This window comes from Trachemys scripta, chromosome 19 (genome assembly GCF_013100865.1).
Source record: "Trachemys scripta elegans isolate TJP31775 chromosome 19, CAS_Tse_1.0, whole genome shotgun sequence".
Lineage (NCBI taxonomy): Eukaryota > Metazoa > Chordata > Testudines > Emydidae > Trachemys > Trachemys scripta.
The window spans coordinates 9,366,943-9,384,549 of NC_048316.1; the positions used below are offsets into that span (position 1 = coordinate 9,366,943).

A 17,607-nucleotide genomic window follows, 5' to 3' on the forward strand; every position below is an offset into this window, starting at 1 on the left:
ACAAGCTGCTGAACCATACCATGACTGCATGAAAGAAAGCAAGGATCAGACAGGTAGCCCAACGCCTTCTGCAAGGGCAGCTAATCACAATGTAAGCTCGTCATTGACATACTGTGGAAAAAAAAAATAATTAAAGAGCTCCAAGCCAACCTACACACTAGTGCAAGAGGTACCGTTACTTCCAGGCATGGTGTGATTGACTTCACAGCAGCCACGTCTGATAACATACGTATATAAATGTGCGTGCCTAGGCATATGTATGTAGTTACACACAAACAGACACATACTATATATGCACACACACACACGTGCACTTATTCACACGCTTACACACAAATATACATATGACACGAGCACACACTTTGGGGAGGATAAAATCTCGGTGCTGAAATCTATCGACTCATGGTGAGGCTGGGAGAAGCAATTCATTTCCCGCTCCCCGGCAGCAAGCGAGAGTGGACAAGTCAGGTGCCACATTACACTCCATATTGGATTTCTATATATAACATCAGTGAGATGTCACAGCTCCAATGATTTATTTTCGGCTCTTTACTAGCTGCCTGTAAAACACCTGGGGAAAGAATTTTGTTTTGGTATTTTGGGGGGAGAAGGGGTGATGGGAGGGTTAGTTTTGGAAGCGGGATAATCTCGCTCTTTCTGGATCTTTAAGGAGAGGATGAGAGTCTGTGTTGTTTATTTCAACCTTTCCAGGCTACGGTACCCCTTTCAGGAGTCTGATTGGTCTTGCGTACCCCCAAGTTTCTCCTCACTTAAAAACTACTTGCTTACAAAATCAGACATAAAACTACAAAAGCGTCACAGCCACTCTGTTACCAAAAAATTGTTTACTTTCTCATTTTTACCATATCATTATAAAATAAATCAATTGGAATAGAAGCATTATGCTTACATCTCAGTGTACAGTATAGATAGCAGTATAAACAAGTCATTGTCTGTATGAAATTGTAGTTTGTACTGACTTTGCTAGTGCTTTTTATGTAGCCTGTTGTAAAACTAGGCTAATATCTAGATGAGCTGATGTATCCCCTGGAAGACCTCTGCGTAGCCCCAGGGGTACACATACCCCCCTGGTTGAGAACCACTGGTTTATTTCACTTCCCAAAATATAAGTCATGTTGGGAGTGAATTGGGTGGATTTCTTCCCCGTAGGGCTGCCTCCTCCCACAAAAGTAAGATTCATTGCCCAGCTACAGCCACTCCATCCTGCTAGATCCAGGCGTGAGCCTTCCTGGCTCTCCTCACTCAGATGTTGCTAGAGAGCAGTGCTTCTCCACCTATTTACCATTGTGGACCACATAGGCTGCTCTCTGTGCGCTGTGTGTGCCGCATCCACACAATACATATACTACCTATATGGCCCTGAGGATGTCACATGGGCCGCAGCTGTGTGCTGATTGGTCTGCCAGCGTCCTCTAGAGCCTGTTCTGTGCAGCTCCCATGCTAAGAGCAAGGCAGGTTTATCATGAAAACATTACTCATGTCCACCAGGGACTCAGCAGGGCAACCTCCCCAAACTCATTTTGCTTATACGTTAATCAGGCCCTGACCTCTGCTCTCTGCAGGGATCCACTGATCACCTGGAAAGGAGCACTGAGCTCGCTGGGAACCCGCAGGTAGCCACAGAAAACTGAACAAACCCCTTTGTGTCGGCATACAAGGGACATGGGCCTGATCTTAGGCCTGCTAAAGTCAACAGGAAGACACCCCCCTATTTTTTTTTAACAGATGAAGATAATGAGATAGAAAAAGGGTAAGTGACTTGCCCAAGGCCACATCGCAAATGAGTGGCAGAACCAGATTTAAAGCCCAAGTTTCCTGACTGCCAATCCCATGCCCTATGCCCTGGCCCACGCTGCCATGAGTTCCATGCTGCAGTGTAGGAAGCAAACTGCACTTCCACCACATGCTTGCATGTTGCTCCTTCACCTCCCAAGACCTCGGTTCAAATGCAAAGCAGGACACAACCACCAGCAGACGCCGGTCATCTCCAGCTCCCAACAGGCTTCAGCAGAAATAGAACATGAGAGGAGCACAAAGAGAGGAGGAATCTGCAATTCCAGCCCCGGATCAAAAGCTGGAGTCTGAGGTGGTGACTGAGGTCTGTCCCCAATGCAGCCTAGGTAAACAGCTGTCCTTCATGATAACCTGTGTACACAAAGGTGGCTGGGCTTCCCACCCTCCTCTGCCCATTTGGAGCTGATTTTCTGCTCAATTTAAGGCAGCAATTCAATAAAGCCTTTTTTTTCCCTTTCTTTTCTTTCTTTCTTTTTTTTTTTTTTTTTTTTGGGAAAGTGAAAACATGCCTGTGTCCTGGCTCGTTATCCCAGGCTCAGAAAACAGCCCATTCATTGCAGATCTGTCTCTAATCATTAGCTACAACATCCTTGGCCCGAGTTAACTCTTGCCTGGCTAGATGCACAGCCCACTGAAGTCAATGGGGATCATGCCACTGAGAGTTCACTGAGCTGTGGATCAGGCCCGTGGAGAGCAATATAAGGGATCTAACTACTCTCCCACACACATTCTTGGATGAAAATCAATATGAGGGATCTAACACACACATATACACCCCTTCCTGAAAAACGCCAACAATTTTTAACACATGTCTATTCAATGTTCACTTCTGATTACGCTATATTTCATAGCATAGCCCAGAGCACCAGACTTGGAGAACTGTTTCCTGGTTTTGCAACCCAACCCCTGTCTGACCTTGAATAAGACACTTCCCCTCTCTGTGCCCCAGGTTTCCCATCAGTAAAATGGGTAATAACAATACCCCCCTTCCTAAAGTGCTATCTAAGAGCTAGGTATTGTCATCATCATCATCTATGGATGAACGGTACCTCATACGTGCTAAGTATTTTTCTTCTGTGAAATCTTTCAAGGAGAACTCACCACAGAAAATAAAAGAAAACTTTAATTGCGCAAAGGTTATCAAATGTAACTTATAAACTGGGCGAAAAACAACATTCACAGTCTGTGGCCAGAGACCAAGAGAGAATAAGCCTTACAGAAATTTGGGAGACTGCCTTTGCCCCACTTGTCTAGACATTCTGCATCTGGTTTAAACAGAGTTATACAGGATTCACGGTGCGGGTAAATGGCAGCTGCATCTGGTTCTATAGCCTGGGACACTGGGATGAGGATACTGTTCCTGATAGGCCAGGACCTCCAATGTGAGTCTCTGCCCATGCAGACCAGCCATCTCCAAAGACAGCCGGCGCTCTCTGTGGGCACTCCTGGTAGGGAGACAGCTGGCTTTCAAGACCCTCAAAATCTGCAACCCAGAAGGGCCCTGGAATCATTGGGGAGAGGGGCCTCCAATCCATGGGACTATGTGGGGCTCCTGCTGCCTAGATATCAAGGGGCTGTCGGGGAAGAGGAGAGATTGCAAGGTTGGAGATGGCACCTTTCGCTCCCCAAGAGGACGGGTGCCCCCTCCCCCCCCCACCAAATCCTGAAGCCAGCCTGGAAGGGAGAAGCTCCACCACCTGTCTGTCAGCCACTGGATCTGCAAAGCTGTCACCCCCGCCCCGCCTCCCGCATGCCCTAGCAGGCTGCATGAGCCAAACTGGATAGAGGGGATTGGACTTGTTTACAGACACACAGCGAGCTGCTTAAAGGGGCTCTAAGTCTGTGTTTGATGTGCAAACCATCAGCTTTGCTGCGGTGCCTTTGTCAGGCTCTGCTCATCCTTCTGCGTCTCTCTCTCTCTCTCAATTAAGATTAAAAGTGCTTTGCGCCATCATCCTCTCTCATGGCAAAACCCTCTCTCGTGCCACCGCAGCACCTTGCCTGCTGCCTCATCTTTATCTGATCCAGTTGGAAACTACTTTTATATTCTCATTAGGCTCATTGGCTGCCCTCCGCCCCCCTCCCTTCTCGCTCTACCTTTTCATATGTTGCTAAGCCTCTTACCGAATCTCCCCAGCACAGGCGGCCTCCGCGCATTTCCAAGGCGGACAAGTCCCAATATTTTTCCATTTGCCATGTTACATCGCGGCTGCGACCCCGCTGCATTAAACACTGCTGAATGTCATCGTGGGGAGGGAACAGGACGTTTTGCAGGGAACATAGCAGAATTCAAGGTCGGGAGGCAGTGGGCTTTGGAAAGAGGGAAATTGTGGGGGAGGAAGGAATACACTGACCCCTGCTATGTACACAGGACTGGTACAGCTGAGCATCAACTGTGGACATTCACTGTACAGTTAACCCAGGTGACTGGCACCCGGGTTAGCCGGGCCTGGGTGTGACCATCCCCAATACAAAGCCTTATCATAGAATATCAGGGTCGGAAGGGACCTCAGGAGGTCATCTACTCCAACCCCCTGCTCAAAGCAGGACCAATCCCCAATTTTTGCTCTGATCCCTAAATGGCCCCTTCAAGGATTGAACTCGCAACCCTGGGTTTAGCAGGCCAATGCTCAAACCACTGAGCTATCCCTCCCTACATCACTGTGTCCTTACTGTTCCTGCACTTGCTTGTGTGTGTCTGGGGAGATAACCCATGGTTCTTTGTGCTGAGATGCTCTAGGATTCTTTCCCAGTCAACTGCGGGAAAACTTATCTGTCCCTTGTGGGGTGGAAGGGGGCTTGTGGGAAGGCATTGGAGGACTCTGAGCAGTCCAGTAATTTAGCCTTGAGTCCCCACTGCAAAGTGGGCGGGTTCCAACCCAAACGAAAGTGGAGCTTGGTTCTAACCTACCCTGCCCGCCAGGTGAGCTAAGCCAGGCTGAAAGCACTGGGCCAGAGGTTTTTCTGTATAGATGGCAGGGAGGGCTAAGGCTAAAACCTGGATAAGAGCTATGGCTAACTCTGCCAGTGTAGACATACCCTTGATTTCACACGGCATCTGAACATCATTTTGATCGGTGAAGAGCAGCACAACCAGCGGAGATTTAAATGCCCCTGTCTATGCCGCGTTCGCTGCTGCCAGAATCGACGATTCTTGTGTTCAATTTCGGAAATCACCAATATTAGTGCTGAGCAGGGGCCTGTGTGCCAAGCCATCAACCAACCCGATGAACTGGGGTGCTGTGCGGGGGGGCAGAGACCAGAGCTCTTCCCCTTCGAGAGCCTATTTCAAAGTCAAACTCCTTTAGGGCCTGATTCTGCCAGCCTCACGCTGCCCAGCAGACTATTCCAAGGGGACTGCTCACTGAGGGAGGGGCTGAGCAATGCAGAGGAGAGTGAGGGGATCTGGCCCTGGATTATTATTTAGTATTTCGCTTAAATAAAAGTCCCCGGGCCATGAGCGCTCTCTACCCCACTGTAAATCCAGAGTGACTCCACTGAGCTCAGGAAAGCTGCTCCATCTGCACAACGGTTACCAAGAGCGGAACTGGGGCCACTGACTGTGACAGGGGACTTGGGAACCATTTCTGGAGAACATGGGGTCAAGCTTCTGGTCTGGGTTACTCTGCCAGCCTGCGAGTTACTCTAGATTTACCTCATCACAACACAGAGCACAGTCAGGGCCTGGAGTTTAAATCTGGGCTTCGCAACAGCTACTTCCTTCTCCCTCCGAACATTCACTAACGGCACATCTGGATTGCTGGCCTCAGCCTCGTTCTTCAAAGGGCCTCTGAATGGGAAGCCCTGTGTTCCGGCTGCTGAACAGGGGAACAGACACAGGTGCTGAAATATCTGTTCTTCCTACTGCAGGGGCTGGGGGCTAATGGAGGCGTTAGCCATCTAACCCCCATTCGGTGCGTGAGCATAACTCTCCGTACAGCTAACAGAACATATGCACATTGAAGGGCAGGATATACACACTGTGGGGATTGGGGATTTTACCCCACACTTCATTCTCTCCGTGTTAGCCCGGCCAGGAAAGGAGGAAAGAACGAAGACTAGCAAGAAAAGGGAGGGAGGCGGAGGAAACCCTGAGCTGGAGCGGGGATGGATTCTACGAGCCAGTGAATGACCAGGAAGTGTGAATGTGGCAGCTCCTCCTTGGAACCCAGGGCACCAGGCTGGCTCCTGCAGAAATCCAAGCGCAGCACTGATAATAATTATCATAAATCTTCCGTGTTGGACAGCGGATCCAGCACACAAAGGTTTGCGCCACGATTAAGAGATCTCCGTAATATCTGAAGGTCCCCATGCATGCTAACATGCATCAAACACATAAGAATATCTCAATCATTACTGCTGCCAATGGTGGCTCTGAAACCAATCGATAGGGCAATTAGATTTTATCAGCACACGCCTTTCGGCCTCCTCTTCTGCTGTCTTTGCAAAAGCCTGGGTTAGACCTGCCTTTTCGGGGCCCTTTCTGTCTTGCTGAGAAATGACGGCTGGACCAGAGTATTGTTTTTTGCAGGTGGGGTTTGTTCTGCCTTGTTTTATGTTTTCAAGGTTCAAGAAAAGGGGAAAGAACCAGACAGAGTTAAGCTGTGAGCGATTTGCAACCAGATCTCCTATTATTAGTATTATTATTTATTATTTGCACTACTGTCGTACCTAGGAGTCCTAGCCAGAGACCAGGTGCTGTACAAACCTCCTGTCTTCACCACACAGATGGAACACTTGCATAGGGAAAACACAACCCCAGATGTAAAATCCCTGCAGTCAGACTGCAACCCCTGCATGCCAGCAGGGGAGAAATAACAAGGACTAGTGGCAAGAGCAGGGGGGAACTGGCAGTCAGGAGACCTCCACCACTGATCTGCCCTATAATCCTGGGCAAGTGATTTTGCCCCTCTACGCCACCTTTGTGGGGCACTATAAGACACTATATATGGTATTGCAGCTTTTGTGGCCAGAATCTACCACAGGCAGGTTAACAATACCTCCTTTCTCCCACTCTTTCTCCGTCTTTTGGATGCACACTGAAAGCTCTCTGGGGTTGCGACTTCTCTTACGATGTGCACGTACAGCGCCTAGCACAACGGGGCCCTGATCTCTGTAGCTACTGTGATACAAACAATAAACAACCACCACAGGGAGCGCTCCACATTATTTTCTCTCATCATTATTAAGTAGATTTCGCACCAGCTAAGCCTCCAGGCTAACCCGGCACTCAGTTTAAAGCAAGACAGGTGGTAAATCAGTTGTGGCATTTCCTCCTTGCAGGGCCCAGAGTTTCCATTCCCTTTGCCCCTGTCTGAGCCACATCAGGGAATCTGCTAGCAGGAAGGTGGTGTAGAGACAGCTGTCAGGCTCTGCTCCCAGTTGGGCAGAGATGGTTCCTACAAGGGACCTGCCTCCAAACAGCAGGGAAGATCAGGTTTAAACTGCCCCTGTGGAGCCACAGCAACCCTCCTGCCCCCACCTTCATACTCCCAGTTTCCCCCAGCACCTCCTCCCCCACTGGTCAACTCTTGTTAGAATCCATCCCATCCTCAAAGGCGCCGTCCCGTGCTCAGTGGCCTCTCACTGTCCCTCCTTGTAGGAAACACAGGCCTATTTCAGTGCCTCTCTCTCATAGCTCACACGTTCCATACAACCTGAGCCAGGCTTTGCCACTGCACTAACACCAACCCAATCAATCAAGGCCCAGGCCTTTCCCCACCTCTGGGATTCTGGATGCCTCCGGGGGAGGAGGAGGGGTTGGGATTATTTTTTGTTTGTTTCCCTTGTCATCATTCCGTGTTGCTGAGAACAAACAGAGCACACTTTGCTCCTCTCCACAGCTACAGATCTCAGAGCATTTTATCAGCCTCAATTAGGTCTGGCAACCTCTCCGCAAAGTAAACAGTATTAAGCCTGTTTTCACAAATGAGGTCAGTTGAGGCACCAAGTCACTTGGTCAAGGTCACACACACAAAGTCAGTGGCAGAGAGGGGAAGAGAACCCAGGATGTCCAAAATCCCAGGCTCTGACCACTAGACAGCACTGTCTCCATCAACTTATGGTCACATAGGTACGTTTCGAGCCAGCCCCTTGGTTCTTGGCTGCAGCAGTGCAGGAGAATACAGCTCAGAGATAGGTCCGTCAGTGCAATTTGCAAAGGAAGGAGGGATTCCAGCCGAAAGGTGAAGTCTACGAGCTGCCCTCCTAGATGCACCTGCTGCCGAGTAATTTGTGGAGCAGTGCTGGGAAGACAGGAGGAGTATCACACATTTTAAATGCTTGTGCCCACCATCTGGGTAGAACTATGTAGACTCCCAGTCTGCAAAGCATGGACCCAACACCCAAATTTCCCCAAAGCTCAGGACCCTGTTTCAACCCATTATCTAGAGATGGGCCAACCTGCTAAATTCAAATCAGGGTCTGAAATTCCCCCCAACGTCCGGGGGGGGGGACATCTCTAGGGTTTTGGTTTAACCCCTCTCATTGGGTCTGACCAGGCTGAGAAGAAAGAGCTCCTTCTTGGGGCAGGGGCTGGGCAGAAGGGAGCCACTGCCAATTCTCGTCTTGTCAATGTCCAGTTTCACACATTAAAATTCCTCCTGGAGGAAATTTGCCTCTCACATTAAAAATGTTGGCTTCCCCATTTCTGAACATACTGGGGCCTGACTCTGCAAACCTGTGCTCACCAAGCACCAGCCCATGCCAGCAGCAGTCAGCAGGCGTCTGGGCTGGGGAGGAGACATCTGAAAAGTTTGCATTGGGCTCTCTCCATGGGAGGAGTTTGTTTCGCTTTCTTTGCTGCACTAGTAACTCACCCAGGCATTAGCAAACCAAGGCCCCAATTCAGCCAAGCACTTCAAGCACATGCTTATGTGCTTGGCAGAATTGGGGCCCAAGGGCCTGAGGCAGCTCCCACCTGCGTCACCAGGAATCCTTCCATTAATTGTAATGGCAGCTGGAGCTAGCCATAACGAAGGAGACCAGCTGCACCTGTTAGTATTGCACCTTCCCTATTGTGCACACACCCCCTCCCCCACCCTCTGCATCCTTCATTTTGTATTGCATCCCGCAGTGAAAACCAGATTCTGGATTAAGCTGCATAATCAATGCCAATGATTTACATGCACGCACAAATGCACGGCTTTCAAGCAAAGACCCTAATAACATACACAGATGCATCTAAATTCTGACTTTGGCAGATTGGGGACCAGCAGAATAAAAACAGAAAGACAATAATCTGCCTTTTAATGACAGGACCCAAACGAACAGCTAAAAACTATAGCGTTAAAGAAGACATTAACATCAACACCCTGCTCACAAGAGTGGTTTAAAAAAAAACCAACCGAACAAGTTAAATAGCACCGCTCAGAGAGCAAGAGTTCCTGAGAAGTAAAGCTTCGTTTGCTTGTTGGGACCACAATCCCTCCAAAACAACCCGAAAAGACTCCCTACTTGGCAGCTTTTAAAAACACACCAGTATGGGCCGGATTCTCCTCTACTTACCACTGGACTCAGTGGAGTCACTCCTGATTTACACTGGAGCGAATGGCCCCTTTTCTGTCTAATGTCCAGATTTCTGATCTCTGCTACATCAGCGTCAACCTAGAGCAACTCTGGTGAGTAAAGTGACTGAGGATTGGCACCGGCGTCAGTGAAATCCGAAACCAGCCTTGGTTCTCAGATGCGAATGGCAAGGGCTAACGAGCCACCCAAACCCCAAATGGTTCTCCCAGCCGCTAACCATCCTGCAGGAGAAATTCACTGATTCTGCAAGAAACAGACAGAACTGACAGTGTCACCGGTGTCCAGGGCCCCACTTGTTGACTAAGGCACATTCACCACCGGGGTGTCCCTGCCCATCACTTCCTCCCTGATGCTGACATCCAGAGGGGTGCAGTGCCCGGCTCTCCTGGAGCGTCTCTGGTTCAGCACGAGAAGTAAGGGGAAGCCAGGTGAACTTCCGTAAGGTCAGGCAGCAGTACTGAGCCACGCAACTATTCTTGCAAAGAGTTGGCAGGGACGGAGGCAGCATGGAGAGCCTCTGATTAATGCAATTACAAATCAAACAGTGCTCTCCGCGCCAGGCCTTTCTGCATCACTGGCCACTAACCCCGGGGACATTTCACTTCTTTGCTGGAGTGCTCTCCTCCCCTGCATTTTAACACAGACCACTAGATCTGAGAATAAAACAGAGCTGAAATCTCACACGTCCGCATCACTTGAACCTTACTAAATATATATCTATCTATCTATCTATCTATATATATCTATATATATATATATATATCCCTCCATGTTCATCTTTGTCCACGAATACTGGGAGACTCGCGTGCCTTTCTCTGAAATTTAATGAAGCCGGCTGGCCAAAGTGGGGGAGGGGAGAGGAGAAAAGAGGGAAGTCAGCAAACCGAACCCAAGCCGCAGCTGGAACTTTCCTCCTCACAGCGAATGAGGACAAAAGAGCCAGGCGCCCTGGCTGCTTACCTGCTGCTCCTAAGCCGACGTCGATGCTGTTTCTCTTGAATTCACAGCGACTCTGGGTCTCTGGCATAACGAGTTGGCGGCTCTGATGCAGGTTGGAGATGATGGTGGAGAGGTCGTTATCACGGCTGCAACAGAGCAGAAAAACGCCAAGTTGAGGATATCCTATTTACCATCCCATAATTGATTTTCGTGTCTGAGAGAGCGTGTGCGTGCGTGCGCACGTCTTTTTTTGTTTGCCCCAGAGATTTCTGAATTATGAGGAAGATTTTTCCCTCCCTCCCCCACTTGAAGTTCCTAGGCAACCTCCTCCATTTTCGGGGAGGGGAAGCCCCTGTAGAGTAAAGCACTTTCCAAGCAGTGGGCTTGCGCCCAGCAAAGAGCTCTGCAGAGGCCAGCACCCCCGCTTCCCCTTTGCCAGAACACACGGCCCAAGTCAAGTACCAAAAATGTGCCGGAGAAAGAGGCATGACTATTCAAGAACTGACAAAAACTTGGAATTCAAATGATTGACAGATGGATGATAGTTAACAGACAGCTACTTGGCTAGGTTTTCAGTTCCTCCAGAGAGAGAGAGAGAGAGTGTGAGTGTGTGTGTCTGTTTTACTTTCTTGCATAATATTTTTATATGCAGAGAATTACCATAGACTCAGCCACAGTTGTGGCCCAGAGTGAAAGAATACAACCTTGTTTATAAGTCCTATTTTCAGCCCATCAGTCTAGCTAATACCAAAATAACTACTCCTTCCTTCTGGGATAAGAACACACACAGTGAGCAATTAAATATTATTTCGACTGTTATCCTTGCATCAAAGCTGCGTCAAAGTGGGCTCACTTTAGCTCAAATATTTTTAAAATGTTCTCTTTACCCTCATACGGAATGCATGAGAAAGAGAGAGAGCAAAAATGTTCACAGTAGCAAGTACTAAGTTAAGATGGCAAACTCACTGTATTACAAACCTTCTGTTTTCATACCTTACAAAGAGAGGAAGCAGATATGGATATACATAAATACAGACAATATACAACACACGAGAGAGAGAGAAAGTTCTATATACATATGTATGTCTAGAAGCCAACACTGGAAATTCTCCATCTATTTTTGTTTAATGCTGTATGTTAAACCACCAATGTCTCTAGCACAGAGTGCCTGTCCTATGCTAAACACGGTAGCTATTTTCCGTCCTCTCTCCAGCCAAAGGACGATAACTTTTTCCCGTGAGATCTGGTTTAAGGCATTTGAAAAAAAGAAAGTCAGAGGGTCCCTTACAACTGTTACTCACATGACCAGTGCACCCGCTCTGTGTGTCTGTGACACACAGCACATGACCACCGACTCGCTGGCTCGGAGGAGACCGTCCTAACCTGTGACCACCAGGGCAACTCAGAGGGTGCATTATCTGCAGAATTACCTAGCAATCATCTCCCCTTAAATATCCCCCATCACCACCCCCCTGGCCATCAGAGCGAGGAAAAACCACAGAGCTGCTCAAATGCTCCAAAGAGCCCATCCCCAGTGGAGAAGCGGGGGCTAATCTGTCGTCTAGCTCTCTGCTAATCAGATAAGTTTATGACAGAAAGTCTTTAGACAGAGGTACTTTCAGCAGGCGTCTGGCTCCAGATTTTCACAGGATGCAGCAGACAAAAACAGACTTTGCTTCGGCAGCCACTGTCATCTGCCCCATTACTCCCCCCCTCCCATCTTGGGGCCAAAATCTCAAAGCCTTTTAGCTTCCACTGCTTTATTTTCCTCCACTAAACCAGTGCAAATTCCCCCTTACGCAAGCAGAAGGCTAATTACTTAAGCAAGTCCGCAGGTGAGTGGGAAGCCCCTTTCCCCCTGTCCCAAGCAGTTTTGAGTCTTATCCTCTTTGAGCTGCCACCTTTAAGATGTATTATGCAAATATTTTGGTGTTTTAAATCATTTATGAGATTAATTTGAAGTGATTATCGGTTCTTTATAATCATGTATATCAATAACGGGATGCCGGGTACAGAGGACAAATGCAGATAAATGCTGCCATCAGCACTATGGGGGGGGGGGGGGAGAAGGAGGTGGGATGGGCAGGAGCACAGAGAGAGAAAGGCAGAGAGTAGGAAGAGAGAAATGGGATAATAGCACCTTGAATCCTGAAGGAGTCCAGAGCACTGCAATGATGTGGCCATATCTACAAAACTATACCTAGGGATCACTTTATCCACCCCTGAAATGTAGCTGCCTCTGAGATGGAGCGTGTCAACTGTTTTAACAGTGGACAGCAACACTACTGCATGACTCTAAAGCAGTGGTTTTCAACCTTTTTTCATTTGCGGACTCCTAAAACATTTTGAATGGAGGTGTGGACCCCTTTGGAAATCTAAGATGCAGTCTGCAGACCCCCAAGGATCTGCGGACTACTGGTTGAAAACCACTGGTCTATGGTAACAATGACCTTTTTCAGACCCCTTAGACAGTCTGCGGACGCCCAGGGATCCATGGACCACAGGTTGTAAACCACTGCTCTAAAAGAAGAAAGCAAAGCAGAAAACTATATTCAGTGTAAATTACAAGGGGAAATCTAGGTGGAATGAAATATTACCCCAGAACTAGCACTATCTTTCAAAATACACTAGGGGCTTTTTGATGACCTGAAATACTCAGGACCACAGATTCAAAAAAGTATCTCAGCACCAAGGAAAAAAGAAAGGCACTATGGTAAGGCATCAAATTACCAATGAAATCACCAGCAGCACTTCAAAGAGCAGGTAGGGATGTGCTCCTGAGAGGGTTACCAATGCAAGTATTGTACTGAACAGACCCAACTCAGCCTGTGAAATCTGATGGGATCCTAGTAAAACATGTAGCATGGCTGAAATGCCACAGCTGAGGATGAATTGATCCCTATGGGGAAAATAAGTTGATGTACCAGAGAAGGGGGCTGGGGCAGCTTTAAATGGGGAGAATTATCTCCCAGGCATTCTCTCTTGTCTTAGACTGTAAGCTCTTCGGGGTAGGGTGTTTGTACAGCGTTTAGCACAGGGTTCCTAGATCTACAGTTATATAAACAATAATTGGTGCTTTCCCATGTTTCTATGGACATCTGAGTTACATTTCCTTTTGGTAAAGACTTGGGAGCTATTTTAGGAAGGCTTTAAATGCTGCAGGCCAAGTCTCCCATGGGGCACAATTCCATTGTGTCTAAGGAGGCATCTTCCACTTTTATTCATGAATGGTACCTTTATTAAAGGATCTGGTTGGGGGAGGCTCTGCCCACCTCCTACCAGGCTTTCTAGGGTCATGCAAGTCAAAGAGAAGGCAACAGGATCTTTCTGCATGCAATGGTTAGGAGAAGCTCTGCCATCTCTACCCTGTGTGTGACAGAGGCAGACAGAAAACCCAGAGCTAATCTGCGGGAGAAAACACTGACCTCAGAAAATACCCTTCTGAACTCCCAAAATGTAGACAGCTTCTCTGAAGCTCAAAAATGACTAATATCTCTTCCATTCCTACTCCCATTAAAGTCAATGAGATTTTATCCCTTAACTTTAAGAGGAGCAGGGCTGGGCCCTTAATATATTAGATTCTATATGATCATTCAATGTGGCATTTACAAATGTTCATGCTATTTGCCTCCATCCCGTGACTGGAAGCTCAATCCCCCTGTTCACCACTTTATCCACAAAAATATACCTCACATTTTTATACATACCGTGCTCCCTCTTGACCTATATCTACTGTAATGTACCGGCTATGCCAACCAATGGTCATTCTCTAAATGAACAAGAACTCTGCCAGTGCCTGTAATCGGCAAGTTCCCATGAACCAGGGGTGCAGTGGTGTCTCCTATAAGCCAGTTCAACCCTCAGACTCCAAACTCCATATTTCTTAAATGCAATTCAGTGACTCCAAGAGAAAGCAGTCCTGGCTAAGGGGATGGGAGTAGGGGGAAGCTTTCTCCCTCGGAGAGGATTTTCCCCATCTGTGCAGCGAAGCTAATAATTCCACTCAGGTGTTCACTTCTAGCCCTAGCAGGATCACATCCTGCCTCGCCTCTGTCTTGTCTCTGAACCGTTGCTGGGAGCCTATTAATACAGGCCATTCCCCCACCACATGCACACATGCACAATCAGATTAAAGGTCTGATCCCTTCCAGTAGCATAATATTATATTTTAAAAACCGGATTAGAGAAGGGGGCTAGAGCACGATACCGCTCTCCTGAAAGGTCAGGGAGGAGACAAACAATCTGCTGAAAGACTGCAGGTTGCCATGGCAATATTTAATTTGTGTGGGTTTTGGTAATTAGCAGTTCTGGGCCCGTGGTAACATCGGTAAGATTCCATGGGGCACAGACATGCACGATGGGGCAGGACTGCAAAGGGTGCTTCTCTCTTGCACATGCAATTTTCCCTTGCAGTAAAATTAAGGGTGCAAACCAGAGCACCCACACCTGTAGGCATCTGAATGTGGGTGGAAAATAATAGGGCTTGCCAACTGTGCCCAGGAATAGAGAGGACAAGCTTTGGTCCTTCTGCAAACACCCATCTTTCAGCAGAGATGGGTGAAGCTCGCACAGAAGGTTCCCTGCACGTTTGCTTCCAGACAGATTTCAAACCAGGAAGTTCCCTATTTTCCAGCTCCTATGCTGCTGAAAACTCAAGAGAACATTCCCATGAGAGCTGAGCCCAGATAGTGGAAACTCTCATGAGGATCAGCTGATTTTGTGAAATTTCTGCCATTGGGGGGGGGGGTGCGTGTGCAAAATCTCATGACAGGCTTGTGAGATTTCAAGATTTTTGAATCTGAACTCAAAACTTAGCCCAGATTTGGCCCCAAAGCAAGACTTTATAACCAGCCCAGCCCTAGATCTGAAATTTGGATCAGGGCACACACAAAGGATAGTGTAAACCCTCAGTCGTTTTCAGTTCTCACTGACCTACTTCTGTTGCTCATTCTCCGCCTGAATCCATCATCTTGTCTTTGTGACATCACACCTTGCTGCTGTGGATAGGAACGCGATGTTACAAAGGATGAGAATTTCATCCTTTCACCTGCTGCTTGTTTGCTATATAAAGGATTGAGATCCTGTCTTCATGAAAATGTTCCTCCTAATAAAAGTGAGGGAAACGTGGCAGGCATCTTGAGACACCACAAAATCCTTGTAGGACCAACTCGGCATCATAGAATATCAGGGTTGGAAGGGACCTCAGGAGGTCATCTAGTCCCACCCCCTGCTCAAAGGAGGACCAATTCCCAACTAAATCATCCCAGCCAGGACTTTGTCAAGCCTGACCTTACTCTAAGGAAGTACCTCCCTAGGTAACCCATTCCAGTGCTTCACCACCTTCCTCTGAAAAAGTTTTTCCTAATATCCAACCTAAACCTCCCCCACTGCAACTTGAGACCATTACTCCTTGTTCTGTCATCTGCTACCACTGAGAACAGTTTAGATCCATCCTCTTTGGAACCCCCTTTCAGGTAGTTGAAAGCAGCTATCAAATACTCCCTCATTCTTCTCTTCTGCAGACTAAACAATCCCAGTTCCCTCAGCCTCACCTCATAAGTCATGTGCTCCAGCCCCCTAATCATTTTTCTTGCCCTCTGCTGGATTCTTTCCAATTTTTCCACATCCTTCTTGTAGTCTGGGGCCCAAAACTGGACACAGTACTCCAGGTGAGGCCTCACCAATGTCGAATAGAGGGGAATGATCATCAAGGGCCCTCTGCAAATAGACCCTGGTAATGAACTGGCCTCACAAGGAAATTATTTCAACAAGGTGTAATGCTAGCCGTGGTGCCGTGTATGCGTTTGCTAGTATGCTTTTCCATGTCACCTAAGAGAGGTCACCATTCTGCAAAGCACCCTATACATCGGCCCTTCCTAAGCCTCGTCAGTTTCTCCATTCAAAGAGCATCCCATGCTTTGCAAACCACTTTCTCTCCGACCGGATTTCCACTCAGCCGCTAGGCTCTGTCTCGCTGCCAAAAGCAACAGTTGGAGAAGTGGCTGGATATTATTATGGTGCAGGCAATCAAGTCCTAACGAAGCTGGGGCCCGGGCATCCATTTACCAAGAACACGGGAATGCAGGAAAACGGTGATAAAAGTGACTGATAAGCCACAAACAAACAGTCAGCTCACCACAATACAGGGAGTGCCTGGTGCAACCAGAAGCCGTGACGCTGAAAAGGTCAAGCTGGGACTGCCGGGATCGAGTGAGATGCAGAGCTGAAGCTACACAATCAACCATCAGGGCTGCTGTCCTTGTAGAACAGCTGAGCTCTAGTTACTTCCAGCTGGTGGCAGACTGGATTTTACGTTCCTGTTGCAAATAAACCCAAAGCCCGGGAAACAGGTAAGTTTTGACCCACTTCCGCTTGTTCACCTGTGTTTGGAGCAGGGTTGGAAGCATCACCTTCTCAGCAGGAGCTCTGCTCGATGTAACAGTAGCATGGGAGTGACTACGTTAATACATGACCAGGGCCGGTATGAACTAGCTTCTCCCAGAAACCTGAGCAAAGGCAGGCTGAGCCGAGTGCTAGAGTGCAGTTAGTAAGAGAGTGCTGTGCCTTCCCTCCTGACAAACTGGCTGCTTAGTAAGCGTTACAGAGGAGGAAGGAGATGCTGTGGAATATAGCATATCCGTCTTGGGTAGGATGGTGAGACACAGGGCATATGGGCTGAAGGTAAAGAGGTAGAGAGGGATGCTAAGAAACGAACAAGGAAGTAAAAGAGAGAGTGTGTGTGAAAGGAAGGATGGAGTTCACACCCCTCAGGGGAAAGGAAGGAGAAGGAGATTTTCAGCGGAGGGCAGAAGGGAGTAGAACTCACTAAGAAAGAAGGGAAAAAAGTGCCTGAGTGTGAAGAGGGGATTCACAAGAAGGGAGGAGAGAACTAGAGAGGGAGTGAAAGGAAAATCCTTCAGAAGGAAGAGAGAGTGTGACTGAAGGAAGAAACACAGTGTGACAGCCCTAGGAAGGAAGGAAGGAAGCTCTCATGCTAGGTAGGAAATGGAGACCGCTGATGATCCGCACTCAGCACTTTAGAGCCACTCATTTCCAATGTCAGCAAATAAAAGAGGTCTTTTTCCTTCACAACCTTTTGCACAATCAGGCTCAACTTGAGAGAGGTGCTCCCTCGCCAACCTCCTTCAAGCCAGCTCCCGAATGCGCAGCAAGAACAAACCCAGGTGAAAGGGCCAGGCCCCCGGGGCAAGCTCTCTTGCCAGTGTTTCGTACCACTGCCCACCCCATGGCCCACCCCCTCCTAGAGCTCAACGAGCACGCCGTCATTTACACTAGTGCACTTTGCACATGTGTAAGCGATTATGC

The 17,607-nt window shown here is 48.2% G+C and overlaps 1 protein-coding gene across 11 annotated transcripts in view; it reads right to left on the reverse strand.

The window, feature by feature from the left end:
* The window catches only part of SAMD11 (sterile alpha motif domain containing 11), a 245,313-nt gene that overhangs the window by 60,926 nt on the left and 166,780 nt on the right, over nucleotides 1–17,607 (reverse strand). For all 11 annotated transcript variants that reach the window (XM_034753601.1, XM_034753602.1, XM_034753600.1 and 8 more), the window contains one exon: nucleotides 10,303–10,427. In XM_034753601.1, coding sequence (XP_034609492.1) covers nucleotides 10,303–10,427 — 125 coding nt within the window. The remainder of the gene's footprint in view (nucleotides 1–10,302; nucleotides 10,428–17,607) is intronic.